General features: G+C 58.9%; 2 protein-coding genes and 1 non-coding gene across 5 annotated transcripts; 1 reads left to right on the forward strand and 2 right to left on the reverse strand.

Annotated features, from left to right (window-relative positions):
* Positions 1–30: 30 nt before the first annotated feature.
* TMEM259 (transmembrane protein 259) lies at positions 31–12,111 on the reverse strand. 3 transcript variants are annotated; one of them, XM_062510295.1, is made up of 11 exons: positions 11,502–12,111; positions 9,425–9,691; positions 9,019–9,130; positions 6,757–6,867; positions 5,725–5,847; positions 5,304–5,404; positions 4,373–4,430; positions 4,003–4,086; positions 3,387–3,519; positions 2,947–3,046; positions 31–2,297 (listed from the first exon to the last, which is right to left on the reverse strand). In XM_062510295.1, the coding sequence occupies exons 1-11, from the start codon at positions 11,724–11,726 to the stop codon at positions 1,494–1,496; spliced, it is 2,118 nt and encodes a 705-aa protein (XP_062366279.1). In that variant the 5' UTR covers positions 11,727–12,111; the 3' UTR covers positions 31–1,493. The 3 variants fall into 3 exon arrangements, with proteins under 3 accessions (XP_062366279.1, XP_062366278.1, XP_062366280.1); XM_062510294.1 differs by having other exon boundaries at positions 8,965–9,130; XM_062510296.1 differs by lacking the exon at positions 6,757–6,867.
* Positions 12,112–12,437: 326 nt separating this feature from the next.
* Positions 12,438–12,544, forward strand: LOC134054571 (U6 spliceosomal RNA). Its single transcript, XR_009934050.1, has one exon. It is a non-coding gene; the product is annotated as a U6 spliceosomal RNA (small nuclear RNA).
* A 207-nt stretch (positions 12,545–12,751) lies between these two features.
* On the reverse strand, positions 12,752–27,230 carry ABCA7 (ATP binding cassette subfamily A member 7). The gene is made up of 50 exons (XM_062510244.1): positions 26,468–27,230; positions 26,258–26,351; positions 25,909–26,050; positions 25,699–25,826; positions 25,513–25,634; positions 25,245–25,439; positions 25,058–25,147; positions 24,733–24,958; positions 24,508–24,647; positions 24,311–24,427; positions 23,982–24,161; positions 23,697–23,905; positions 23,422–23,598; positions 23,001–23,223; positions 22,673–22,894; positions 22,358–22,562; positions 22,173–22,289; positions 21,828–21,999; positions 21,546–21,677; positions 21,313–21,452; positions 21,098–21,235; positions 20,767–20,978; positions 20,572–20,644; positions 20,116–20,318; positions 19,956–20,004; positions 19,678–19,740; positions 19,253–19,270; positions 18,957–19,111; positions 18,750–18,874; positions 18,576–18,674; positions 18,190–18,385; positions 17,982–18,076; positions 17,765–17,797; positions 17,325–17,430; positions 17,168–17,242; positions 16,754–16,923; positions 16,509–16,686; positions 16,308–16,423; positions 16,008–16,152; positions 15,797–15,920; positions 15,576–15,708; positions 14,902–15,022; positions 14,733–14,795; positions 14,550–14,656; positions 14,206–14,347; positions 14,002–14,136; positions 13,822–13,925; positions 13,634–13,726; positions 13,314–13,551; positions 12,752–13,238 (listed from the first exon to the last, which is right to left on the reverse strand). The coding sequence occupies exons 1-50, from the start codon at positions 26,531–26,533 to the stop codon at positions 13,098–13,100; spliced, it is 6,747 nt and encodes a 2,248-aa protein (XP_062366228.1). The 5' UTR covers positions 26,534–27,230; the 3' UTR covers positions 12,752–13,097.
* Positions 27,231–27,882: the final 652 nt, after the last annotated feature.

Here is a 27,882-nt window from a genome sequence, read left to right on the forward strand (position 1 = left end):
GGGTCCCCCTTCCCCTCCCACCCACTCCTCTGCAAAAGCCTATGGTCATTCCTGGCCCTCCAGAGGCTGGGAGCCAGTTGGCCACAAGGCCCCTTCTCAGGAGTGCTGGCAGCAGCAAGATTCGACCTGCTGGTCACAGCAGGATCCCCTCTGCCCTGGAGCAGCACCATGGCTGTTCCAGGTAAAAAGGAGAAACAAAAAGGGGGCACCGAGGGGGGAAAGGCAGAGGGGTGAGGAGGGGGCTCTGAGCCCCCCCGTGTTGACAAGGTAACACTGAAACACACGGAGCCCTCGAAGGAGATGGACTCCAAACACTGCTCAGCCAGGGGGGACAACACTGAACTCGGGGACGTCTGTGCAGGGACCCAGCCATCCCCAAGAGCTAATGTCACCTCCTGTCCTTGCCCTGTCGCACCATGGTTCTCCCAGAGGTTCATCCTCTCTCACTCTGCTCCACCTCCCTGCACAAAACCTCCTTCCATCACATTCTGTCATGGATCTGGCCCCTCTGCAAGGGTCCACAGGCAGCCCCCAGCTCAGCCTCTTGGGAGAGGGGTCAGGCTCTGTCAGCCTCCCCTCCACTGCCAGGGAAACATGGGAAAAACAGCTGAAATGTCTTGGCTTTTAGTGTTTTGGTTCTTTGCTAAACCAGCTCGTGCAACAGTCCAGGCGTGAGGAGCCACTCTCTCCTCTGGGATGGGGCTGATCCTAAACACAGACGTGTCCCACAGGAGGGACAAGGCACTGGAAAGCAGCTGCCTCACCCAGAATGGAGCTTTGCAGGACGGAGCCTCTCCAGACACCCACTGCACCACGGCTCCCTCCAAGCATCACTCCTGGCTCCTGGGATGGCAGCTCCCACCTGGTCACAGCACCTACCTCCCCACCCACCCACCAAGGGAAGTTTAAGGACAGAAAAAAGGGGGCTGAAGAACTGCAGCTTTCTGCTTTGGTTGTGCCCTGGCCTGGGCAGACTTTGTGCCTGGGGAAGATAAAAGCTCCTCCTTCCCTCAGGAGCAGGAAAGGTGACCAGGAATCACCTCTGTGGCTCTCCCACAGGGGCTGGACACTCTCTGCCTGTTCTATCTGCTCCTACTCTAACCACAAAGCTGCCACGCCTGTGGCCTATTCCAGGTCAGCTTCCACCTGGAATCAGCACCTGGACTGCAAATATTGCTGCAGGGGCAAAGCTGGAGCCTGGGGACAAGGAAAAGCCAGGGCACGAGTGGGGCAGGGTGGGAACAGGTAGCTGGCTCACCTGAGGCCTCAGAGGAGACCTGGAGCTGCGTGGGCCAGGGGACCAAACTCCCCCATCCTTCCCACAGCCCCCTGTGCCTTTCCTAGGGGTGGGAGGTCACAGCAGCCCTGCTCTGTCCCAGCTGCTCCGGCTCTGCTCAGAGGGATCCTTGGGTTAAGGATGATGGTGAAGTGAGAAATAGTAACAAACAAAATCCAAATGCCTTCCTGGCAGTCCAGAGTGATAGCAACAGGGCTCAGGACAGGTTCCTGGAGCTTGGCTCTGAGCTGGGTGTTCTCTCTGCTGGTGCTGGGCAGGGGCTGCTCCCCCCCCGGTCCTCCAAACCTCTGTCCTGGTCACTGTCCCCCCCCGAGGCTGGCAAGGGCTCTGCCACGCTGCTGCCGCCGCCCGTGCAGTTTTTGCCACTGGGTTTTGCTCGGCTGTCTGAGCCCTCGAGAGCCTCAGTCTGCTTGGGAAGGGAGGGGCTGGGGACCACCCCCTCCTGCAGTGGGGCAGGGGGTGAAGCCCCAGCAGCAGAGGGAGCATCTGCTGCAGCCACCACGGACGTTGAGGTGACCTCGATGGTGATGGAACTCACGGCCGTTTCCGGGTGGTCGCTGCTGACCCTGATGCGGGCAACCAAGCCAGAGGCCGTGGCTGCCTCCTGAGGGGTCCCGTTGGCCACAGCTTCGTGCACCATGGTGGGCTCCAGGAGGGTGGTACTCAGGTCAGACAGAAATGAGGCCTCTGTCACGATTGCAGCCGTTTCAGCCACCCAGTTCAGGTCACTGCCCACGGAGGCAGCAGCGATGACGCTGGAGGCCTCGCCGGGGGTCAGGGCGGCTGGACTGCTGCCTTCCCCAGGGGGCCCAGGGGCCAGTGGGGCTTGGCGGCCCCCGGCCTCGACTGGGGCAGCTGTGGTGTTGTTGTTGAGGTTGTCCTGCAGCGTGGTCTGGGTGCCCTGCCCGACCTGCTGGTTCTGCAGCAGCATCTCCTGGATCCGGATCTGCTGCAGGATAGCTGGCAGCTCATAGTGGTGGAAGAAGTAAATCATCGAGTGCTGGTGGAGGAAAGGGAAAGGTGTCACCCTGGGCCTGGGTCACAGGTCACCACATCCCAAGAAAACCAAACTTCTCCTGAAGAGGTCCAGCTGCTCTGACACCCAGAAGGTCAGCAGCAAGTTTGCAAAGATTTATCCCTTCCACTATGACTACTACAAGCTGCTTTATAGCTTTTTTCTAAAGACAGGCAACAGAGTAAAACCCCTCTTCACTTTCAAAGGCTGGGAAAATAAGGATGACAGCATTCCTCCAGCCCATGTCCTCATCCTACCACAGGTCAACAACCAAAGACACCCAACAGGTATGCTTGATCCAGGATATCAGACATCAGCTTGGAGCTGGTCCTGCCAGCATCCTCACTACACAGACTGAACAGCTCCTCTACAAGGCAGACTGTCCCCAGGATTTATTCCAGAAGGACAGGACAGAAATCCTTCCCAACACTCATATGGCATCAGGTTATCTGTCAGCCCCATGGCTGGACTGGAGGCAGCAACCCAAACATTCCCTCTTCCACAGCCTAATTCTGCTGCTCCATTTCCAAACCAGACTTAATTCCATCTCTTACAGAAATAAGGATCCCTCCTCCAACCCAGCTTGAGAAGAATTTTGACAAAGCCCCCCTGCAGCAGCCTTGCAGGGACTCACCTGGATGAAGAGCCAGGAGGTGACAAGTGCCAGGCTGCTATACTGCCCATTGAAGCGGTAGTGGTAGGCATAGAAGGCAAAGTGGTACAAGTAGAAGAATCTGGACAAGAAGGCAAAAAAAAAATCAAGAAAAATATGAGCTCCCTTCTCGTCCCAACACCAGCCTGAGCAGGGGCACTTTGCACGGGGTTACACAGACTCATTAACAGATAATTAGAGTTGCCTGCCTACGGACAGGACAAAACAAGAGAAAAATCAAGGCGATTCCAAGATCCAGGCCCAAACCCAAAGTGGACCCTGTGGTGTGTGGGACAGCTCCCAAGCAGCCACCTAGATAATACCCTTAGGAGTGGAGGCTGCTGTGCCTGGGGGTGCTGGGAAGCATTCAGAGCAGCTGGGGAAGGACAGGCAAAGGGAATGTGGCCACAGCCAGCCCTTACCTGAGCCAGTGCCTCTTGCTGGTGTTGGTGTGGCAGCAGATGGCGTCGTACTGGTCCGCCAGCCACACGATGAGGATGATGTAGAATGCGGTTGTAGTGTCATTGAAGAACTCAGACATTATGGCCTCCATACCTGGGGGACAGAAGGGACATCAGCATGTGGCAGAGCACGGGTAGGGGTCCTGTCTCCTCAGAGCAGGGCTGCGACTGCACCTGCCCAGGGCAGGTAATCAGGCTCTGCTTATGGCAGCAGCTGTGGCCAAGAATGTTCTGCCTGCCACGTCCCGCAGGTCAGCTGCATCCCACAGCGCAGATTTTGTGAGGTTTTGTTGCTTTTTAAATTAAATTGTACAAATGCAACAGAGTAGCCGCAGAGTGTGAGTCTGCAATGAGATCCAGGGACAATGGATTCTGGGATTTCTCAACAAACTGCTGATTTTCCAGGGACCCAGAGAAGGACAATGGACCTCACTGTGCCATCAAATTCCAGAGCCTTCTGCCTTGTGATGAGCAGCCACAGTAACGACTGCTGTGGCCAGCTTGGAACAGGGAATTAGACTTCCCACAGATCCCAGAGGGACATGCTGCAGACACCAGCAGTGAGGCAAGTCCTTACCGACCAGAGCCAGGATGACAGTGAGGAGTGGAGCAGCAGGAAACGCAATGGTCATGTTCATCTCCAGCATCTGTAACAAGTCAACTGCAAGAGGGAAAACACACTGAGACACAGGGAGGATGGAGGGCCACAGAACCCTCCATCTTTACAGTACTGCCTGCCAATACTTCTCAGGACAGAGAACAGCTCTGGCAACTGCAGTGACTGGGAGCAGGATGATGTATTCCCTGTGTAGCTACAGGTAGGACCCTTCTAAATTGGAACTAATGATCCTCAGGGATCCAAACCAAACTTGCTGTGACTTTACAACACCCCGTGCTGGAGCAGACACAGTGCCCAGCACAACCCAAACCCCTCAGCCAGTCCTTACCGATGAAGACAAAGATCTGATGGTGTGAGTAGCGCAGCAGCATCGAGACAGAGAGAGTCTGGAACAGGAGAGAGAAGGGGAGGCAGATTAGAACCCCACGGCTGCAGGGAATCACTTGCAATCGCAGTGCGGCAGAGGCCCGGGCGAGCCTGGGCTTGCACATCCCACATTCATTAGCTGGAGCTGTGCAGAGCCATTTCCCAAAGAGTAATTAGAGCTTCACAAACAGCAATTAATCTCTGTGCTGCTGCAGGGGAACAGACAGTAAGGGATTTGTTTGTAAAGGGACCAATCCTGAATGTTTGCACTGGGGCCACACCAACCCACAGAGCTGGGAGCAGGTATTCTCCCATCCTCCAGCCCGCTCCTCCCGCAGTTCCCAGCACCTCCCTGCACTCGGTTCCTCTTCAGTGCCCACAGTGTGACTGTGCACAGACCTGCCCCATTGGTGGGACAGCTACACACCAAGAGACAGTCACCCACAGCCACCCAAAACAACAAATACTGTGTAGTTATGGCTTGGGATCTTGTCTGATGTGTATCTGAGAACACCTTGCCTCACACATTATCATTTGGTTTATCTTGATCACTCCTGGCAAATCAGCCTGGGCTGTTCTTAGAAGTCTCAGAGGACAAATGTCTGCACCCTGTACTGACAGCTGGAATGTTTTAGGGACACTTAAAAATTAACAGAGCTCCCTTTTGACAACAAAAACAACACTGCATTTTATGTCAGCTCTTCCATTCATTTCACTGGTGGACTTTAGGAACTTTAAAAAAACCCCCAATCTAACAAAAATATGCCCCAGAGTAGGGCCTCATGCTCCACCAACTACATGTTAAAAGCAGATGAGAGCTCTGCTATAACACCAACCACTCACTGCCCAGCACCAGGCTGAGTCCAGGCACTGCCCAGCTCACAATGACTTACGAAGATGACCATGATGACAAAGGCTGCCAGGTAGGACGTCCTGGCCATCCACATGCTGACAAAGCGATAATGCTCCCCAGACACCACGTTGCGAAGAAAACCTGGAGAAAAAGCACAAACACAAGCTCAGTCCGATTAAGCCATGGACTAAGAACCAAGCTCCAGTGCCTGCTAAAGAAACAGGATTTGTAGCAAATCCTCAGGGCAGCGCTCATTGTCATGCAGGGTGGTGAGGTAGGAGGAAATCACGTTTCCAGACACCTCTCCCCTCCTGCCTCTCTCATTTTGTCCTTGACAATAACACAGGGAGCTGTTCCCTGCATTACAGATTAATCAATAGTCAGAAGATGATAGTCAGGCATTCACAGAACAAACACCCACTGCTCCAAGCAGTCACTGCTGAGACTCCTCCAGGCCTTACCTTTGTTTTCCTCATTTTCAGCTAAAGCTTTGACACTGGACATCAGAATATCATCGTAGCCCAGGAACTCATCCAGCAGCAGGCGGCTGAACCTGTCCCCAAAGCACTGATCCCTGGTAGGATCTAGAGAGAACATAAAAACCCTTTCACACTATTCACACCTGGAGCCACAAAGGCACAAGGTGAGGGATACTTGTGCTAGCAAAGCTGCATCTGCATGTGGACCTGGAGCAGTAGAACCAAACCTGGGAGGACTGGGAAGGAAAATCTCACCCCCTGACAGATCCAGCCACACTAAAGGGCAAATGGCATTTGGGCCTTAAGGACTGTCAGGAATGTCACACTCTTCGATGGCATAGACACAAAGGGAATTTGCCCTCTAGGCTTGGCCTGTCTCCAGGGCTCACCCTGACTGCCCATTACTGCACAGAAAAGCTGCTTAACCCCCATCCAGCTCTGCTTCAGCTTGAGTGGGAGGAAGTGAGGAGCTCCTCTTTGATTGTTGTACTAAAACAAATACACAGGTTCACAGGCACAGGAAGGTCTGAGGCTGTGTTCCTGACTTGGACAGGTTTTAACAGAGCAAATGCCAGGAGAAGAGAACACTGCTCAGGGGAATGACCTGCTGGTGCTCACAGGGGCAAAGAAGCACACACAGTGCGACAGATCTGTGAGCACCATCCCCAGCATCTGCACAGTTGCCCTGGCCACGAAGCTCTAACCCTGCTGTTCCACATTGTGCCCAAAGCTTCAGTGCCTTCAGCCAGGGAGAGAGCTCTTCCCTGCTCCATGTGGGAAAACTGTGCTGGGCATGACATCAGGGCTCACTGAACCAGGCTCTACCATTTCAGAAAGCTCCTCCTGAAAATCTGTGACCTACTAAAGGCACGCAGGCTGCACACAGCAGCTCTCCTGCGTGGGAAGTGAGCACTGTTAGCTTCAAGAAGAGTTCCCAGAGATGGTGTGGAGGTTTCTGCACTGCAGGTACCCACCCCTGAGGCCCCTGCCCTGCCAGGGCTGCCTCCCACTCACCCAGGGTCACCACCATGACAGGGATGCTGAGGCGCTGCCGTGTGCTCTGGGACAGGCGCAGGAAGCCGTATTCCAGAGAGTATTCCACAATGTATTCTTCCTGTGGCCACACTGGGAGAGACACAGGGACACTCAACACCCACAGCTGCAAGCAGGCAGCACAGAGAAACAGCCCCTCTGGGTTCCCTTTCCTCCCTCCCTCCTTCCCTCTCATCATGTTCTTGAAAAGGGAACTGGTTGCAAACATGGGCTCCGGGCTTCCCTCAACCAATTAAACATAAATCAATACAAACTCTTTGGAATTACAGCCCATTCCCTTGACATTAGTCCTTAATGTGGGACTTCTGGGAAAGCTTCAGGGCAGTGGTTCCAAGCTCTGCCCAGAACCTGCCCACATCTTCGTCTGACAAGCCCAGAGCCACTTGTTCTTGTTCTGTTCAATTTCTGCTTTCCATGTTGATTGGGAACCAGCAGGAAAATCCACTTTACACCTGCTGAACACCAAGTAAATGCTTCAGAGGCAAGAGCCCTGCACTTCCCAGGAGACCGAGGTCACTGCTGCAATTATATGTCAGAACTGAAGGCAGCAGCAATTACAGCTTTCCCAAAAACTGGTGGTGCCTGAAGTTTCCCCGAGTTGTTTTTTTTCCAAGAAAGGTTCCAAAGAGATGCTTTTTTTGCTACATCATCTCTGAAAGGACAAAACCTCCTCCTAAGCCAGAGCCAAGCAATTTAATCCCTGCTCTTTCGGACTGCCAGGGTGTTTCTCCAGGAGGGGGGAAGGCAGCTGTCAGGCAGCTCCTGGCACCACAGTGACAGTTAAAGGGACACAAGAACTGAACAGAGACACACCTGACCCAGCACTAAAAGAGATCCCCGGATACCCTTATTGGGCAGCAAACACAAGCTGGGCTGTTTGGTTTGTCTTTTGTTTCCATTATAAACAGTTTTAAGCTCAAAAGGAAATCAAGGGTTTAAATATCAACAAACAAATTACTTCCTTTGTATAATAATTTTTTTTGTGGTAAAACATTCTGACTAAACATAAAATATAATGCACTGAGAAGACAGAAAACCTGGAAAAAAACAATAACATCAGGTATTTGGGACTGAATTAAAGATGTGAATTTTGTAACTAATCTGGGAAGCAGGCTGTTCTCTTCCTCTCCTTTTCTGGATCATTTCCAACCAGGCATTCAGTAAAACAAGGGACTTCCCACCAGTGCCCCAGCCCAGCACAACATGACTCTTCTCAGAACCCGGGCACCAGCAATAAAGGTCCTGCACCAAAAACATTTACTGCTCTCTGGTCTCAGTGACCTTTAATTCAAGACTAATGAGTTCTGGATGAGCATCAAGCAAATCCTCTGCAAGACCAAGGAACAGGATAGTGTCCAGTCTCATCCTCCTCCACAGCCATAACCCCAGTGTGTCTGCAGAGCAAAGAATTCCAGTCCTCACAGTGACTACAGTGCAGTGAAAGAGGCCAACTTCTAGCAAATTTTGGGGGAAAAACAAAGAATCCATGTCTCTATCTTAAGATAAATACTCCTTAGTAGATCTCCTACCTTAACCACTAGAAACAGAAGCTTGTCCACACTGGAATTTCATTTTAAATAATACAAAGCTACTAAATCTCCCTCTGGAGTTTACAATGCCTGAGCAGCTTAGGTCAGGCAGGAAAAGGGTGGGATAAGGCCAGGGAACATCTGAGTGGAACAGCAGTGCTGTATCACAATCCACCAAAACCTGCTGGATGGCTTTTGGGATTAATTAATTGTAGCAAATTGGCGGCTCCAAGTGCTGGTGTTGGCTCAGCACCCAGAACACAGCCCAAACCCTGTTCATGTTAAAAGGAATGTCACTGTCAGGAGATCCCTGTGGATTGCAGACACTGAATAGACCAGAACAGGGGGTTCAGGCTCATCTGAGATACCTGATCACCATAGGAACCTGCCAGGCCAAGAGCCTTCATTCACCTGCGGTTGATTTGAAGCCTCTTGGCCTGGCAAATTTTCAAACCCAGCCTCCCCCCAGCCTCATGGCAGAGCTTGCTGTGGGTCTGCTGTTACTACTGACAGGATTATCCCCAGGTAAACACACTGAGAAGACATTTAAGGTCACTGTGCAGGATCCCCAAGGAGCCAGGACAGGGAGGATGATGATGGGAGGAAGGAGGAGCACAGGTAGCAGTGAAGGTGTGATTACCTGCTCGGGCTAGCATCTCAAACTCGGACACAGTCTCCCGCAGAGGCTGCATACCTTTAGTGGCTGTGTCACTAAACGAGAACTCCTGGCTGTCGTTGTGGGGCAGCTCAGTGCTGCTCACCCGGGATGGCTTGAGGAACACCTTGGGCTCGATATCCAGCTCAAACTGTTGGAAAACCAGAGTAGGGAAAGCCACATCAGCAGCCTCTTCACCTCTCACCTGCCATGCTCTCTCTATCCCCACAAAGGCCTCTCCCCCCACCCCCCAAGATGATATTTTCTCTGGCTTTCCTTTCTGTGTTAAACCATCAGAGGCAAATGTGGTGACTCAGAAGCAGACAAGGAACAGACTTTGTTTCCAGGAGACCAAGGGATCACACAGGGACTTCACTTCCAACCAAGACTTCTTCCCAGCCCACCACCCAGGCTCCCCTCTCCAGCTTACAAAGGGAGATGTTACCTTGATGGAGCTGTTTTCAAACATATCCACAGTCATTTCTTCCTCTTCCTCCTCCTCTTCCTCAGTCGTGGATTCAACCACCATTCCTGGGAACTTCTCAACCCCGCAGAACTGCAGGAAGATGGGGGCCCGGCTGGAGTTGCGCTGGATTTCCACCCGCAAGATGCCATCGCGGGGCCACTTATCCCGGACATGCTCCAGGCAGTTGATGGGAGAGCGGGAGAAGGCAATGTGGATGTAGGCCAGGATGAAGAGCACAAAGAGAGCCTAAAGGGTAGGAGACAAGGCAGACACTGTCAGACCCCCCCAGTTATCACCTGCTCCTCTCTGCCTGTGAGACACCAGAATAATTTGAGTGAGTGGACTGGCAAGTGGACAAGAGCTTTGATGCTTCCGTCCATCAACAACGCGGCAGCAAGACCTTGGCAGTTCCAGCAGGGAACGCACCGAAGGCATCAAGAACCAACTGCTCCTGCTCATGAGAGCTGACAGTGACAGCCTTCTGAAAGAACAGGTCCTGCATACAACAGCATCCCCAAAACTGACCACACACAGAAGCAGCATGGGATGAGGCCACAAGGCACGCTGAAGGACACGGAAACATGTCCGTGCCTTCCAGCCCTTCCCTCCTCAGCACAAAGAGTTTCCTGCTGAAACCAAGAGAAGCCAGCTTTGTAAAGGTAGAATAAAGCAAACGCTAAGCAAAGCCAACCCACCCCTGGGCAGGATGATCCAAACCCACGTCAGAGCTGTTGTCCCAAAGAATAGGTCCTGCCTCAGGGGAGATTGAGCTGACCCCAAGCACCACAGCTCTCTCTCCTGCCTTCATTCCAGAACAGCCATAAACCACAGCAAAGCAAGGTGGATTAAAAAAAAACTTGCTCCCTGGAGTGAAGAGAGACGTCCAAAGTTCAGAGCTGTGAGCACAACTGGCACAGAGAGTGGCACTGCTGAGCTCAGATCTCCCTTCCCAGCCACCCTGCGTTGCTGTCCTCATCAGCCCTGCCGCCCTGACCTATTTGTGACAAACAAACAGCCTGGTAAACATCACTCTGCAGAGCAGCTGCACAGGGAGATGTGAGGGAAGGTAAAGCAGAGCCACCTCCCTGGTTGCAGGAGCCACAGAAGAGCCAGGGGCAATTCCAGGGCTCAGGATGCAAATGTGGGCTCCCACTTCCCTCCTGCCAGCAGCTGGAGAAGAGCTGGGAACACGCTGATGACCCCTGACCCTGCAGGCTGCTTTCCACAGAGCCCTGAGGAAATTTTTCCTTCTCTGGGAGGAGCTGTGATCAGAGGCAGAAGCAACACAAACTGCTCCCAGCCACTCTACCCGACCACTGACCTGTTAGCACTATAGCTGTCCCAGCCGGTTTGCTGGGATGCAGGTGTAGAACTGGGAGAGGAACAGGGATGTGAAAAACCCAAATGTTTCCTGAGAGGATAGAAAACGTATCTGTGCACAATGAGATAAGCTGTGCTGAATGTTTCTTTGCTGAAATGTAGAAACCTAGAGAAGTGTGGTGCTGTTGCCTGGCAAGCTGCTCTCCCCTTCTCCATCCTGGAAGCCATGAAGCAGTATTTTATGCCACCCCGGGACACTGACAGGCTCCTCTGGGAGGGTTCCCATCATCCAGCAGGAAGGTGGGGTCACCCCAGAGCACGGTGACACATTCCTGGCATTGCTGAAAGAAACGGGGTTAGAACGGGGTGTGCCTTAACTGCTTCCAGAAAAAAGACTCCACCAAAACTCCAACAATCCAGTAGGTCATGTGGGAAATGTATCCAAAAAGTGTGATTGCTAGGAAACAGAAACTGAAACCTCTCCTGCCTTGCGCCAGCCTGACTGCCCAGCAATTTCTTTTTGATTTATAGATCTGGAAGAGCTCCAAAGTGCAGAGAACACCGGGACCACCCCGATCTCCCTCTCAGGAGGGGCCCAGGGGAGCTCCGGGAACAGCTCGTTGTGCGTGGTCCAAACACAGCCTGCTACCTCCGGCGGAAGCACGGCTTTCTGTGTTTCTAATGAAATTCCTGCCCTCAACCCGGCCGCCGGCTGGCAGGAGGAGCTGACCCTCACCTTGAGAAGAACGAAGAACTCAAAGATGCGGCGGAAGGAGGGAGGGAAAAGGCGCGCATAGGTCACTGCCATCTTGAAGAAAAGCGCGTGGAAGAGGCGGTCGCGCACGTTGATCAGCGGGTTCTGGTTGAGGTTGGGGTTGCGGACGCCCCGGTTGTTGCCCCCGGCGGCCCCGGCGTTGTTGGCCGGGTGGTGGTTGTTGGCGTTCGGCTGGTTCTCGGACATCCTGACGGCGGGGCCGGTGAGGGCTGGGCCCGAAAAGGCTGCTGCCCCTCCGTGGGGCGGGCTGAGGCCGGGCGGGCGCTGCGGACGAACCGCAGGCGCGGGGCCGGCGGCTGCCTCTGTCCCCCTCCCCAGCCCCTGCCCAGCGCAGACGCCTCGGGGCTGCGGCGGGTCAGGCCCAACGGGTCAGGCCTGGGCGCTCAGCAGGGCCCGGCAGCTGCGCGGCCGGAGCAAACGCATTAGGAACGCAGCTGCCAGGATGTCCCCGTGGCCATAGGGGACCCTCGGAAGGGTGGGGCGGCGCGGCGCGGCCGGGGCGCGGCGAGCGGCTCAGCTGTCCTGGCGCGGTCCTGTCCCGTCCCTCAGCGCTCCGCCGCCATTTTCCTCGGCCGGCCACGACGGCTGACGCGCGTGCGCGCGCACGCGCACCCGGGGCACGACGGGACGGTGGAGGACACACTCGGGGCTCCGCCCCGCCTCTATGCAAATAAGATCTCCCGCCGTGCATCGCGCGCAGAGGGCATTTTTGAGCAGCCGTTCGAAAAGGCGAAAAATTTCCAAAAAGCGGAAATATTTAGAATTCAAAATCAGTACGATTCAACTAGAGGAACGACCCTGAGGAAAGCCGCGGGGGGCTCGAAAATCATACTGACAGTGAGGTAAAAGTTATTAAACAGAGGAGGTTTAAATACTGCAACCGGGGCAGGATTACTCGTGCTCGCTTCGGCAGCACATATACTAAAATTGGAACGATACAGAGAAGATTAGCATGGCCCCTGCGCAAGGATGACACGCAAATTCGTGAAGCGTTCCATATTTTTTTCTTTTTCCGGGCACGGTCTCAAAGCCCATCCCCGGCAGGATGCTTTTGTCCCCCCGAGACGCGTCACGGGGTGTTGAAGTCCCCCGCGAGGTTGGGGGAGCCCCAGGCGCGTCTCTGTGAGTTGAGCCCCTTTGCTGCCCCTGTCCCCTTGTGCCCCCGCCCTGTCCCTCACTGCGATCGCGTTGTGGTGAGGGCAGTCGAGCCCTCCGGTAGTACCGTGGGTTTTTATTGAATTGCTCTGGTACAGCAAGCTCGGCTCCGGTGGGAAGCAGCGGGGTCCCAAGACCAGCCCCAGACCCGCCATCCAGCTCAGCTTCCCGCAGGGCACCACCCCACGGCCGGGAGCCGGGGCCAGCCCTGTCCTGGCACTCTGACCATCCCCAGCACCCACTGTCCCAGAGGATGGTGACACCATGCTAGCGGGCAGGTTGTGCCCAGTTTTCTGTGCAGTTCTGGGGGTCTGCAGAACCCCAAAAGCCTGTGACCCTGGCTCGTGCTGCGGTGACAACTGCGGAAGGGTCTGCCGAGGTCCAAGGGACACCATAGCCGATTCAGACAGCGCTCTCCTGGTAGCTGTCATCCTCCAGGAATGTGCTCAGACTCCTCCCGGGGCTGGGGGCTGCATCGTTCCCTGGGGCTGTGACCTCCCCGGCATCCCCATCACTCTGCTCCTGGGCAAAGTGCATGAAGACCTGCAGGAATAGCATGATGAGAGACAGCACCATGGGACAGGGCTGCCCTGCCCTAACACCTGCCTCCCCTGTCACCTGGTCCAGTGTGGTCTGGGACACGGAGTAGTCTTCTATGTGGCAGGGGCCACGGTGGGTGGCCAGAAGGCTGAAGACGGTGGCCAGGGAGGTGACACGGGCAGGCAGGTGGTAGTGCAGCAGCCCCCCGTGCTGCTCCCGCAGCATGATGCCAGGGAAGTGCTGCTGCAGCAGGGTCTGCACTGCTGTTGGGCCAGGACCCCCCACCCTCACCACCACCGTGTACCCGTCCCCAAACCTGTGGGGAGAGGGGACACTGCTGTGAGGACTGGCCATGGCCACCACCCTCAGGAGACACCCTTAGCCCCCCAACCTGGTACCTGTTCTTGAGGTGCTGGACACTGCCCAGGCAGCGGAACCGGCCATTGACCATGATGGCCATCCTGGTACAGAGCGCCTCACACTCCTCCATGCTGGGGGGGCACATGTGAGTCCTCCAGAGCAGAGGGACACTCCCTTCTGGGGGGCTCCCACAGGCAGAGAGGTTCTCCCCTTTGTGGGGACTCACCTGTGGGATGTGAGCACCACAGACCGCCCGTCCCGGATAACGCCAAGGATACGCTCCCACAGGAACCTCCGGGCTTGTGGATCCATCCCCGTTGTGGGTTCATCCTGCAATGGTCCCGGCCCAGGGTCAGCCTGGGCAGGACCCCGGTGCTGCCATGGGGCCTCCCAATGCCCCCCTCACCAGGAAGACAACAGGGGGACAACCGAGGAGAGCGATGGCCGTGGAGAGCTTGCGTTTGTTGCCCCCGCTGTACTTGCCCGCCGGCCGGTCAGCGTGCGGGCCCAGCCCCAGAGCAGTGATGCCCCACTGAGCCACCTGTGAGAGACAGACGGGGTGAGTGTGGGGGCTCCCCATGGGCTGGGTAAGACAGGGTACAGGCCCTACCCTGGGGGTCTCCTCCTCCGGGATCCCACGTAGGCGGCTGTAGAATTCCAGGTGCTCCCGCCCCGTCAGCAGGTCCGTGATGGCGTCAAACTGGGGACAGTAACCCATGTGCTGGTGGACAGACTGCAGGTCGGTGAGCACACTGCAGGATGGGGACAGGTGAGCATAAGACAGGGAGAGGTGAGCACGCTGCAGGGTGGGGACATGTACCAGGGATACTGTGGGAATAGGGACAAGAAGCTGCAGGGATGAGGATGAGCACAGGGTGGGGACAGAGATGATGGCACAGGTGCTGTGGGGACATGGAGAGGGATCCGAGCCAAGGGGTCCCTGCATTCACCCACCTGTGCCCCTTCAACCAGGCCTCTCCTAGCGTCACCTCTGTGTCCCCCGTCAGCATCTTGAAGGTGGATGTTTTCCCAGCACCGTTCACCCCCAGGAGGCCAAAGCACTGTGGGGGCAGAGCAGGGTCACTGGCAACCCTGACCCTGCCCACAGAGCTGTCTGTCTGTCCATCTGTCCCTCACCTCCCCTGGAGGGATGGCCACGCAGAGCCGGTCCACGGCCGGAGCCTTCCTGTGCCGGTACACCTGCATGGAGGAGAGGTGGCAATGCACTCCCTCTTGTCACTGCCAGTGGGTCCAGGGGTACTAGGTGGGCTGGAGCTCACAGCAGGGTCCAGCCCCACGCACCCACCTTGGTCAGGTCCTTCAGCAGCAGGAGGTGGCTGTGTGGGGGGATGCTGCCCACCCTCACCCGCTCCCTGGCCACATCCTGGTCCTCATCCCCCAATGAGGGCAGCTCCAGAGCCCGTGGCCTGTGGAAACAGTGGCAAGGGCACATCCAGGGCTGTCCACCCTCTTGAGCACCACCAGGGTACTGTGTCCAGTTCTGGGCCCCTCAGTTTAGGAAGGACTTTGAGATGCTCGAGTTTATCCAGAGAAGGAGCTTAGAACACAAGTCCTGTGAGGAACAACTGAGGGAGCTGGCATTGTTTAGCCTAGAGAAAAGGAGACTCAGAGGTGACCTTATCACTCTACGACTCCCTGAAAGGTGGTTGTAGTCAAGTGGGGGTTGGTTTCTATTTCCAGGCAGCAGCTGACAGAATGATAGGACACAGTTTTAAGCTGCACCAAGGGAAATTCAGGTTGGATATTAGGAAAAAGTTTTTTCCTGGAAACAGTGGTAAAGTACTGGAATAATCTTCCTGGGGAGGTGGTGGAGTCACCATCCCTGTATGTGTTTAAAAATAGACTGGATGTGGGGCTCGGTGCCATCGTTTAGTCGAGGTGTTAGGGCATGGGTTGGACTCAATGATCTTGAAGGTCTCGTCCAACCTGGTGATCCTGTACCCCCCAGCCAGCCCTCACCCTAGGCGCAGGAAGAAGCGATGGTACTGCAGCAGGAGGGTGAAGAGGAAGAAGACAATGCCCTCAATGGCCATGGCGAACATGTTCTTCCCTGCCAGGTCCCAGGAGAGGGGGGACACGAAGCGTTTGTCCCCTGCAAGCAGCAAGAGGAACTGTAGGAATAGGGGACCCCCGTGCTGGGCTTTGGGGAGGGTGAGCAGCCCTAACACGTCTGGACTCACCAAACCTCTCAAAGGCATCAGCCATTGCCTGGTTCTTCACCATGTCAATGAGGCCTCGGCCCAAGCAGAAGTGGGGGAAGATGAGGAAAACCTTCTTCAGGACACGGTTGATGTCATTGAGGTTCTGATGGGGCAGCAAGGAGTGGAGTGAGGGAGCTGGCACTGGCCCTGCAAGGAAGGGATGGGGGGTCCAGGGCATCCCAAGGCTCACCTGGTCCACAAAGAGCTCCAGCACAAAGGTGGCCACGCTGCCATTGATGCCGATGAAGAGGTTGATGCAGGTCAGGGCCACATAGGCAGTGCTGGGGATGCTGAAGAGGAAGGAGGCTGGATACATCAAAGGGGTAATGGACCACCTGCAGGGAGGAGAGGCAGGGGTTGGTTGAGGTGCACCTCCTGACCTGGCGGGTTTGAGACAGCACCCACCCTCCCAAGCACAACAACCCCCTCACCCCAGCTGCCCCCAGCCCCACAACCCCCTCGCCCCTGCTGGGCTCTGCTGCCCCGTCACCCGTAGAGCAGCAGCAGCAGCACCAGGGAGGGCAGGTTGGCCGAGGACACATAGGATTCCTGCTGGAAGCAGAGGAAGATGAGGATGACCAGCAGTGCGGGGACCAGGTAGTTGCACTGTGGGGATGGAAAAACCAGGAAAGGGGTCAGGGGTAGGACCAGACCCCTTGGAACTGGCCGCTATCCCCATCCCCATTCCCACCATGTCCCAGGCAAAGTTGCCCAGCCAGTAGGTGATGGGCTTCATCCCGCTGACAAACTGAAGGTGCTTGGCCTTGCTGACCCGCTCCTCAATGAGGAAGACAACGAAGCTGGCCGGGACGAAGGACATGGCGAAGATCACGCAGATGGAGACCAGCACATCCACAGAGGTGGCCATCCTGCCGAGGAGGAGAGAGCTCAGCAGGGGCCAGAGGAGGCTGCAGGACCCCCATCCCCAGCACTCACAGAGCGGCCTCAGAGAGCTGCTCCTTGGTGAGGTTGAGGGGGTGGTTGGTGGCTGTGATGCCGAAGTGTGTGGGGTCGGTGCCGGGGGGCAGTCGGGATCGCAGCAGCCCATTGCTGGCCACGTTGAGGAAGGAGACCATGGCATGCCAGCCCTTGTTGTTGAACCAGACCTGCAGCGTGGGAAGGGCCAGGAAGTTCAGAGCCCCCCACCCAATCTGGCACTGCCCCTGGCTGTGCCTGCAGCCCCCGCTGCCACAAGGAGCATCCCCCACTCCCCACCGGGCTCCTGCTTCCCTCCAACCCCAGCTACTCTCAGTCCTTCTTGGGCTGCTCTACCCCTTGAGGGAACACCACTGTCACATCCCTGCTGCCCCCCAGCTCTTGCCCCTGAGGCACCCCCAGATCTGGACACACCTTGATATTCCTGCGGGCATCCAAACCCTCGATGAAGTGGCTGAGGTTGGCCAGGAGCCGATCTGAGGGGCTGCCCTGGGTGCAGGAACACAGGGTGAGGAGGGGTCTCCCAGCACTGGGACACCAGAGCTGAGCCAGGGGCTGTGTCCAGCTGTACCGGGGTGATGTTGAGCAGCACCCGGAGCTCCAGCACTGCCTGATCCACCTCTGCTGCCGACGGCAGGGCCTGGGAGCTGCCAGCACCCAGGGAGAAGCCGCCGTACCTGCAGGAGAAATGCGGCTCCCAAACTTTCTGGAGAGACTCCCACTGTTAGCATGCCAGGAACTGGGCTTCAGGATCCATGTGGGTCCCTTCCAACTCAGGAGATTGTACAATTCCACAATCCTACAAAACCTGCCAGCCATTCCCCACCGCCACCCTTGTGCAAGCTCAACCCTCCACTCACCCAGATGCCAGAGTAAGGGACATGAAGTAAAGGCTGAAGGCACCTGGATGATGGCTCTGCCCAGGGACCATTCAGGCTCTCCCCAAACCCACCAGAGATTTCCTGTCTCCCTCCATCCCTGTGCCAGGCTCCAGCCCTTGTTCTAGCTCACCTCTGCTCATTCACCCACTTCTTGTTTCTCAGCCTGAAAGAAATGAGGCAGGGGGAGACAAGAGAGAGAAACCCCCCGAGGGGACATTAGAGCAGCACCAGCCCACCCAGCCACATGTCCCCAGAGTGTTCCTTCCCCCAGGTATCCCTGGGGTGTTCCCTTGGTGTCCCCACAGTGCCCCTGCAGTGTCCCAGGTGTTCCAAGCCCCAACACTCACTCCTGACGGATGATCTGGGGATAGGTCTTCACCAGGTAGTCAGAGATGTTCCTGCCTGTCAGGTTCTGAAGGATGTCCCCTGTACCCCTTTGCACCTGTGGGATGAAGAGATGGGCTGGGTGGACAACCAACCCTGTGGCATCCCTGGAACAACACCTGCCCCCACAGCTAGCACTGATGGAGCCGTGGGGTTACCCCTGGGGGTTACCTGTGGCGGTGGGAGCCCCCCAGCCCCTTCAGGACACTCAGGCAGCATCCTGTGTGCCCCCGGCCCACTGCACTGACACGGGGGGGATGGTTTGGCCCGTGTCCAGTTCCCATGCCGCAGCACTTCCAGCAGGGATGCGGGTGCTGAGGGGGTCGAGAAGCCATCGGGGTGGGAAGCTGGTGGGCACAGCCCTGTCCTGGGAACCCAGGGGGAGAGACTCCCATTACTAGCCTGGTGTGAGCCAGGGGCACCAGGACCCACCATGGGGATGTTTGGGGTGCCACAGCATCACACCAGGTGGCAGAGCTGCTCCGTGGGCAGGTGGGCACTAAGATGGGGGTCAAGCCCCGGCTGCCCCCTCCAGCCCCTGTCCCGCGGACACTCACGCCTTCCCCTCTTCCTTCATGCACTTGGTGCCGAAGCCGGGCTCAGCCAGGAGCGCGTCCAGCAGCCGGGCTGTGTCGGGGTCTCCCGGGGCGTCGTTGCTGCCAGGAGACACAGGAATGAGCCGGTGGCAGTGGGGGACGAGGGACACGGCGGGCAGAGGACTGGGGACACACCTGAAAAAGGTGAACTGCTGCCCGTACATCCAGGGCTGGAGCTGCAGGGGCGGGTACTTCCCGAAGGGCGGCACGATGAGGCTGAAGAGAAGCGCGATGCAGACGAAGACGGCGGGGAGAACGATCTGAGGAGGCCGGTGGGGGATAAGGGTTGGCTCTGCCCTACCTTGCCTCCTGCCTTGCCCCATCCCCTCCCTGCGGTCCCACCTGTGCCAAGAAGCCGCGGGTGCTGCGCCGGGCGTGGAGCATCCTCTTGGTGAAGAGAGCGCGGAGCTGGCGGCAGGTGAGAGCCCAGCCCCGCACCCTGCCGCACGCCTGCCCCGCCGTCCCCCGCAGCAGATCCGTCTCCCGGGGCTCCTCCGCTGGCGGGACAGAGAGGGTCTGGCAAGGGGCTCGTGCCAGGTGGGATGCAGGGGGATAGGAGATCCCCCCCATCCCAGCAGAGATGGGATGCTGCATGCAGGTGCCCCCAGTCCCCCCCTCAAACAGCCCCCAGCTCCTACCTCGCCGGGCTCCTTTGGCTCAATGTAAAGGAGAGGAGAGAGGGGTTACAGCTGTGCAGGGGTCAGCACGCACCCCGGTCAGAGCTAGTGCCCCAAGTCCCCCCCAGACTCCTGTGGCTGTCCCCATGCCAGTTCTTCCTCCAGGATAAAGGGGCTGAATATGCCCTCCTGAGATTTCATACCCCATCCCAACTCCTGCACAGAGCTGGGCTCCCCCAAACCCATCCTCATCCCAGATCTTTGCTCTGGAGACACCTCAAACTGGGGTCCCTGAGCATCCCCCTGCTTGAAGGGAGATGTGCCTGAAGAGATGCTTGCTTGGATGGACAGCTGCCCGGATGGACACGTGCCATTGTCCCAGCCCAGGGGCTGGAAGTGAGGAGCACTCAGCAGCAGCTCAGGGGTCCCCTCTCCCCCATCCTTACCCATCTCTCCATCGGCCATATCCCCATCCCCTGTCTCGCCAGGGACTGCTCCTTTCATGGTGCCTGACAAAATGAGAACAAGATGCCAGGGCAGGACCAAGACCACAGGCTGTGACACCTCTCTGCATCCACTGGTGCTTCCAGCAGGACCCCCAGCGCTGGCAGGGACACACAGGGTGCTGGGGACACCATACCACCCCTCTACTCTGGGCTGCTGAGCATCTCACCACTCCCACTGTACCCAGAGCTCAGCTCCAGCCAGGACTCAGGGGTTTTACCTGTGGTGACAGTGTCCAGTGCTGTGTCCTCAGCCACCTTCAGGAAGATCTGGGGGTGTGGAAGGGCTGGTGTTAAACACACACCAGTGCCCACAGACCAGTGAAGGAAACCCCCTGGTCACGGGCACCCTGGGAGCCCCTTGACCACACCCCCAGGTACCTCTTCCAGGGTGGTGTCAGAGATGCCGTAGCTAGAGACCCCCAGTTCAGCCAGGTGTGCGTCCAGCTCACGGAACAGCTCCCCGAAGGCCCCGTCCCTGGCCCCACTGTAGGGCAGGACAAAGAGCACCTCGTGCCCAATGTCCTCCACCAGCCGGGAGCCAGGGACCAGCTTCTGGATCAGCGCTGACAACTGGGCCACATCTGAAAAGATGGGGAGGGCTGGAAACCCTGGGCAGGAGCCACTGGCTGGTGCAGCTGGCCACAGCTCCACGTGCCCAGGATCCCAGCCTGAGGGTCCCCAGGGAAGATAGAGGGGATGGAGATCTCCTTCTGTACCATCAGTGAAAGGAGGAGAGGGGCCAGATGCAGGGCTGTGCACTCCCAGCCACGCTGACTGACGGGGGATGTATGGGGAGTAGCTGGGGGTGATACTGTGAGGGGACAAAACACTCACCCACAGCACTGGCATCACTGCTCCGCTCGCTGCCCAGGCCTGTGTCACTGCTGTGCTCTGAGTCACTGCCATCCTGCAGGAAAGGGTGGCTGGAGCCTGGCACCCCAGAGCAGGACCTGGCCCCCAGTGCCCCCCCCCCCAGTACCCAGGATGGAGACAGTGGCTGCCCTTTGCAGGGATGATCATCAGGATCACCTTTTTGGTGACACCCGGGACAGTGCCAGTGTTGCCACCTGTCCCGCTCCTCTCCCGCTTCACCAGGGTGAGGTGGTAGCCGGTGCCAAGCCTGGCTTTGAGGAAAAGGGGGGACCCGCAGCAGCAGAGCCGGCCCTGTGAGATGATGGCAGTGCGGTCCCCCAACAGCTCTGCCTCGTCCATGTAGTGGGTGGACAGGATGATGGTACGGCCTGGGGATCAGGAACAAGCTTGACCCCAGACCCCATTGCACGTTCTCCCCACCAGTAGATCCCCCTGCTCGCCCCAGGCTGGGGGGCTCAGAGGCTGAAGCGGGGACCCCAGCACTGACCTTTGCGGTACTTGAGCAGCAGCTCCCAAATGCTGCGGCGGGAGAAGGGGTCAACGCCGGCTGTGGGCTCGTCCAGGATGACCACTCGGGAGCCACCCACGAAGGCAATGGCCACCGAGAGTTTCCGCTGCATCCCGCCTGCAGAGGGACAGCGTTGGGGGGGCTCGGAGCCACCGAGCCCCTCTCAGGCACCCAGCCTGAACCCCTGCACGTACCCGAGAGGTTCCTGGTCTGCTCCCGGCGCTTGTGGGGCAGCCCTGTGTCCTGGAGTAGCTGCTCCATCTCCTCCTGCACCTGCTGCTCCGAGAGCCCCTTGAGCCTCCCGTAGAACCAGACGTGCTCCTCCACCGTCAGGCTGTGGGGACAGGGGGAAAGACAGGGTGAGGGGCACAGGGATTGAGGGGGGACAGCCCTGCACCTCTCCCCACACCTCCCCACCCCTGCCTACATGTCAAAGAGCACGTTGTGCTGGGGACACATCCCCATGGATTTGCGGATGCTGTCGATATCGGAGCGGATATCCCAGCCCAGGACATAGGCAGTGCCCGAGGTGGGGGGCAGGAGGCCAGTCAGGATGGACCTGGAAGTGGTGAGGAAAGTGGGTCATGGAGCACAGGAGCAGCAGGGCTTGGGACCAGGGTACCCTATCCTGTGTGGGGACCACAGGGGGACCGGGTCAAGCTCAGCTCTCTGTCCCCAGACATGGCCACGCAGCCCCTCTGTGGCTCACATGGTGGTGGTCTTTCCAGCGCCGTTGTGGCCCAGGAAGGACGTGATCTGCCCCTCATAGAAGTCCAGGCTCAGCCCATTGACGGCTGCACGGCCACTGCTGCCATAGACCTTCACCAGGTTGCGGATGGAGACGCCGGGCTGGAGTTCCACAGGCGGCTCCTCCACCAGCACTGGAGGCCACCAAGGGGTCACATCCCTGGCCAGGACCCCTTACTGGGGGCAGGACCCCTCTCCATGGGGTGCAGAGCCCTCCACTGGGGAGCAAGGTCTGGGCTGGAGGGCTCCAGCCCTGCTCCACAGCCACTGCCCTTACCACACAGCTCCAGGGTGGGCAGGGACTCACCTTGAGGTGCAGTGTGGGGGCTGGTGTGATACAGGGAGTGCCCAGACAAGGATGATTCTCCAAACCAGTAGCTCTTCAGGAAGGGGAAATTCCAGGGTTTGGGGATCCCATACTGACCTGCAGCAGAAGAGGTTGATTAAGGCCAGGGCTGAGTAGCAGCTGGGGGTCAGGGGTGATATACTCACCTGGAAAGACACCCTCGAGGTACCAGGTGGCCAGGCCATAAAGGACAGCATCCAGCAGCAGCAGCCCCATGGCCACAGCAAAGCTGTACGGGTCTCCTGGCACAGGACTGGCAGCCAAGTTGTGCCACTGGATGCCCACCCCCTGCTCCTCATAGAGGGAGAAGTAATCACAGCCAAAGCCAAAGGCCACGGGGGACAGCAGGCTCTGAGGATGGTGAAAAAGGCAGTGTGGGCTAAGATTGACCTGGGGTGCAGCCCAAAGCCCCCCACTCAGAGGACCAGGGGCATTGCAGAGGGGCAGCTCCTGGCACTCACCACAAGGACACGGATTGGGAAGGTGATGTAGTCGCGCCAGGCAACACACAGCACGTAGGGCAGGTACAGGGAGAAGTAAATGATGCCACCACATGCCGAGGCCAGGTTAGCACGGGGGAAGAAGGTGCTGATGAGGAAGCACTGGCTGATGGTGGCCACCGAGAAGGTGCCAAGGAAGAGGAAGATGACTCCTGGGTCGCTGTAGGGTAGGATGTTTCCCAGCTGTGAATGGAGGCATGTTGGAGCCTGTGGAGCTCCCCATGCTGGCTCCCAGCCCTGATGTTCCCTGTGTCACTCATGCTGTCCCCCCCTGAGACCTGCAACCTGCCTTGAGGATTAGGACAAGGAGGGCAGAGCTGAGGAGGAAGGGGATGAAGCTGCTGAGGAACCAACTGAGCCAGAGGATCCCGCTGCTCAGCCCCATGGTCTTCATGGTCTCCTTTAGACGCGTCTCCTTCTCATGCACCACCCCCTTGATGATCATGGCCACTGAGTAGATCCAGGCCAGCGTCATGAAGAGAGGCAATGAGCGGTTCAGGACCCTCAGGAACCTGGGGAGATACCACCAGACATTCCACCCTTAGCTCAACACTCCTGGGCCACTGTTGGGCCAGGGACACCAGGGCACGACCATCTTTCTGCCACCTCCCCAGTGCAGTGATGCTGCAGGATGCTTGGATGTGTCCCCCATGGCAGCAGGGGGGGTCACTCAACAGTCCCAGGATCCGGGGCTGCCCCTGCCCACTTACACATCATCCACATAGCAGGGGTAGGGCATCTGCTGGACGTAGACCCCCGTCCGTGGGGCAGCCCCAGTCTGCACCCGCACCACCGCCTGCTCCACCAGGTCCTGAATGTAGATGAAGCCCCCCCAGACGTAACGCAAGTCACTGAAGGGGTCAGCTGCAGGGCCTGGGTCCCAAAACCTGGGGGCAGAGCACGGTGCTGGGACCAGGGATCCCCTGGCAATGAGCACAAGCTGCTTGGCTGCCCACAGAGACAGACAAGGTGGGCATCCCCCAACCTGTCCTTGATCTTGTTGGTCCTTGTAACGTCGTCAATGTCCATGCGGATCTTGTAGCGGACGTGGGGTGGCAGTCTGGGGGCTGTGGCATTGATAGGGGGCTGGAAGACCACTGCTGCCCAAAATTGCTGCTCCTCCAGCAGCTCCAGGGCCCGGGCTACCAGCTGCTCCTCAGTGGCCACTGCCTCGATCTTGTCCAGGCAGACACACTGTGGGAGGTGGGTAGAGTTCAGAGGGCACAGATAGTGCAAGGGGCCAGCCCACCCACAGCAGGGTGACGCACACCTCCATGAACTGTGACAGTGTGCTCAGGACTGCATCCACATCAGCGTACACCTGGTGCCAGGTGAGGTTTGGTCCCCCAGCTGGCCCCACCAGGAATGTGGCTAGCTCTGGCAGCTTCCAGGAGGTGCCATTGAGGAACCCATCCAGGAGTTGGGCTGTGCTCGGGGCCAGCAGCAGGTCCTGCAAAGGACCAGGATATGGGAGGCCACGCAGCCCACCCTGCTCCAGCTGCATCCCACCCTGCTCCTGGCCAGCTGTGCCCCAGCACACCCCATCTTGCACCCCACAGCAAGCCTGTTCCCAACGGGAGGAGTCTGAGGGTCACACACCTGGAGCACCTGCATCTCCAGGCTGCTGTTGAGGAGGGTGTAGATTCGGGGTCCCAGCTCCTGCCAGGCACCCCCAAACTCCCCCAGCACCGCCAGCTCCCGGAAGGTCCGATTCACCTGTGTGAGGGAAGTGAGGCAGGTCTGGGATGAGACACCCCAAACCCCTCCAAGCCCCCCACAGCCCCCCCCCCCCTCACCTCAGCCATGACACTGTCGGGGCCGGGCCCAGGTGGCGTGTACAGGATCTTCCCCACAAGGAGAGGCTTGATCCCTCGCCAGAAGATCTGTGAGAGGGGGCTGGACTCCAGGCTGCGGAGCAGCTCCCGGCAGAAGGGACCTAGGAGTGCAGAGCTGAGCCCTCACCACCAGCCCCCACCGTCCCCCAGAGCCCCAGGCTGAGCCTCCCTCAGCCCCCCACTCACTGGTGCTGCCTGAGGCCACGGGTCTCTGCTCTGAGCTGTTACGGTCCAGGAAGGCTTTAACATCATTGTCCTCGTACCAGTTGAGGGAGGGGATCCTGAGTCCCCCGCCCTCGGGGTGTCCACAGGCGATGCGTGACAGGGCTCTGAATGCACCCATGCTGGTGTTGGGGGCCCTAAGCCCCACAAGCTCCTGACGCAGCTTGGCCAGGCTGGTCATGGAGGAGACCTGGGGAGAGCGGGATGAGAATGGAGAGGGGCACTGGGGGACAGGGGGACGCAGGGACACAGTGGGGGTGGGTAGGGGGCAGGGGAGTGAGGGGTGTACCTCTTCCATCAGGGATGCTGCATCCCGCAGGAAACTGCCCAAAGCTTCCACGGTGCCAGTGATTCCACCCAGCTCCGAGCTCAGCTGCTCCTGCAAGGGGGCATGAGAAGGGGGTCACAGCCTTGCCGGGGAGGCCAGAGGTCTCTGCCTCGGTGCCTTCCAGCACCCGACCGCGCTGGGGACTCACCGTCAGGAGTCGTGGGAAGTCCATCTGGGAGAGGAACGAGCCCTCCATGGCACGGAGCTGCGTGCTGGGCAGCGCGCAGAGTTCTTGCTGCAGGCTCTGGCTGGCGTCGGCGTCGCCGCCCACCAGGAAACCCCCCAGGACCGAGGCGTTGCAGACCAGGGCCTTTAGAGGAAGGCGAATGCTCGCCAGGGAGAACTGGAAGGAAAGGGCAGTCATGGTGCGATCACCGGGAGTGGGCGCCGGGAGCGGGCGCCGCGCCGACACTCACGATGCGAGGGCTGAGCCGAGCCCCCATCAGCTCATCCACCAGCGCCGGGGACAGAGATGTGTTAGTCCGCAGGAACCGGGAGAAGGTCTCGTCCTCCCTCAAGTATTCCCTCACCGACAGAGCTGCGGGAGCAGGGGTAAGACAGGAGGTCTCGCTCTCCTGGCACCCCCCGCCCCCGGTGCTCACCCCTCCGCTGATTCCCACTGTCCCGGAGCCGGCGCAGGGCGGGCAGGAGCCGGGCGAAGCTGCTCAGGAGCCGCTGCCCGTGGCCGCGGAGCAGGACCTGCCGGGCTTCGGTCAGGAGGCGAGAGAGGCTGTGACACGGAACATGGGGTGGGCAATGAGACCCCGGCTCTGCCCGGCTCTGCCCCGCAGCTCCCCAGCCCCGCCGCTCACATGGAGCCATCGAAGTTGCCCACCACACCGGGGGCCTCTCCCGCCGTGGGGTGACGGAAGCAGGGGTTGTTCATGTTGCAGATGATGCCCTGCAGCCAGGGTAGGGTCCCCGCCGATGGCAGCGCCTTGTTGGGAAAGTGGCCTGAAGGAGAGGGAGGCATGTTGGGGGGGGCAGTGCAGGACCCCCGGGACCCAACACACACCTGAGCAGGGAGATGCCAGTGAGCACCACCCTGTGACCACCTCCCGTGTTTGTCCCCACGGTGTCACCCCGAACGACTCCCGTACAGGGGCACGCAGAGGGGTCTTGCGGGGGGGGGGAGAGGGGGGTCCTGCGGGGGACACTCACACTCGTGCTGCTTGAAGGGCGGGTGGGATCGTCGCACTGAGATCAAGATAAGGAAGAGGAAGAGGGGCCACAAGATCTCGATAGCCAGCTGGATCTGGGGGAGACGCAAGGTTGGTGGGGGTTCCGGTACCCGTCAGTGTCCAGGGCTCTGCCTGCCCCTGTGCCAGGAACTATCGGCTCTGGGTAGCCCCACCCCAATCGCCCACTCACCCTCTGCCGCCGGCGGTAGGTGAAGTTCTTCCACAGCAGCAGCCCCAGCTGGGTGCCCACGGCCATCGCGGGGATCGCGGGCCCCTCTCGGCTCCAGCTGCGGGTGAGAGCAAGGGAGGGTAGCCCCAAATTGAGGGCGACGGCTGGGCTCTCACTTCCTTCTGCTTCGGGGCTTATCACACCCCGGGCACAGTGCCGGGCACAGGGCTGAGCTCCGGGACCGGCAGGAGCCGGACGGCATTCCTGCAGTAAAGCTTCTTTCCGGAGCTAAAGGCTCAAATCACATTCTTTCCTAAAGCAAAAGCACCAGAATTGGGCACGAGCTCTGTCCAGGGGCCAGAAGCACGGTTCGCTGCCCACGCCGGGCTCAGGGAGCTGTCCGGCACCCCAGGAGTAGCTCCGGGGGAGCTGTGCAGGCCGGGGGAGGCTGAGACCCGCCCGTGCCTCAGTTTCCCCTTGAGAGGGATGAGGGTGGGGCTCTCGTCAACCCAGGAGCGGAATTGTTCCGGTGCAGTAGACTCGAGGCGCGAGCTCCGACACCCAGATGCCGCGGGTAGCAGCCGTGTCTCTGCCAGTTCCTGGGAATTCACCCACCCCTGGAGCGAGGCCAGCGGCTCCGGGGCCCGGCAGCAAAGCTCTGCCAAGGCGGCTCAGTGACAAGCCCGGCGGCTGCGGCGGCACGACCCAACCCGCAGCGTTCTGCCCGGTGCACCCATCCCGCGCCCCGGGAGAACCGAGCTTCGTGGCGGCTCCCCGGTCACCGCGAGCCTGGGACACCGCTACCCCCGCGATTTTCCTCTCGTTTTTCCCCGGGGCCGGGGGAGCCGCGCACTCACTCACCGCCCCGCGCTCGCCGCCGCCCGCCCGCGCCCGGGGCTAAGCCGGGTCCCGGGCGCAGCCGGGATAAACGGGCACGGGGCAGCGGGATTAGGATCCCGGCTGGGAAATCCGACTAATCGGCCTGCGGGGCCGGACACGAGTGAGTCCGGGGGCCGGATTCCTCCGGGGATGCACCGGGGTCAGATGGGGTCACACGGAGAGAAAGAAGCAGCTGCCGGGGTGAAGGTGACAAGGGGAGATAGAGGTGTCTGAATGTCCCCAGCCGCTGGAACCGGAGGGTACTGCGGAACCGCCGGTGCCGGGGAGCTCCAAGCCCCTCGGGGGCGGCGGCTCTTTTCGGGACAAAACAACCACAGAATCCCTGGATCCTCCCGGGGGACTCGCGTGGGAATCTGCTCTCTCATCTCACTAGAACAAACACGCCGCATCACTGCAACCGGGAGCTCGATGGACCTCGCGACCCCGGCACCCGCCGGACCGGCAGCTCCCGGCCCCGGCGCCCTCCAAGCCGGTTCGGCCGCACCGAGCCCCGCTGTGGGCGGGGTGCGGAGTCACAGTGAGATGCACGGGCCGGG

This window comes from Cinclus cinclus, chromosome 28 (genome assembly GCF_963662255.1).
Source record: "Cinclus cinclus chromosome 28, bCinCin1.1, whole genome shotgun sequence".
Lineage (NCBI taxonomy): Eukaryota > Metazoa > Chordata > Aves > Passeriformes > Cinclidae > Cinclus > Cinclus cinclus.

Bases quoted from the DNA above. Each gene is read 5' to 3' on its own strand.
- TMEM259 (XM_062510294.1), bottom strand. From the start codon at position 11,726: ATGTCCGAGAACCAGCCGAACGCCAACAACCACCACCCGGCCAACAAC. The intron at 4,431-5,303 runs GTAAGTCATTGT...CTCCTGTTCCAG, and splicing joins TTGTCATCATGGTCATCTTC to ACTCTCTCTGTCTCGATGCT. The intron at 2,298-2,946 runs GTGAGTCCCTGC...TTCCTCCACCAG, and splicing joins CCTCCTGGCTCTTCATCCAG to CACTCGATGATTTACTTCTT.
- ABCA7 (XM_062510244.1), bottom strand. From the start codon at position 26,533: ATGGCCGTGGGCACCCAGCTGGGGCTGCTGCTGTGGAAGAACTTCACC. The intron at 20,319-20,571 runs GTGAGTGTTTTG...CCATCTTTTCAG, and splicing joins CAGTGATGCCAGTGCTGTGG to ATGTGGCCCAGTTGTCAGCG. The intron at 18,675-18,749 runs GTGTGTCCCCAG...GTCTCCTGGCAG, and splicing joins CAGCAGTTCACCTTTTTCAG to CAACGACGCCCCGGGAGACC.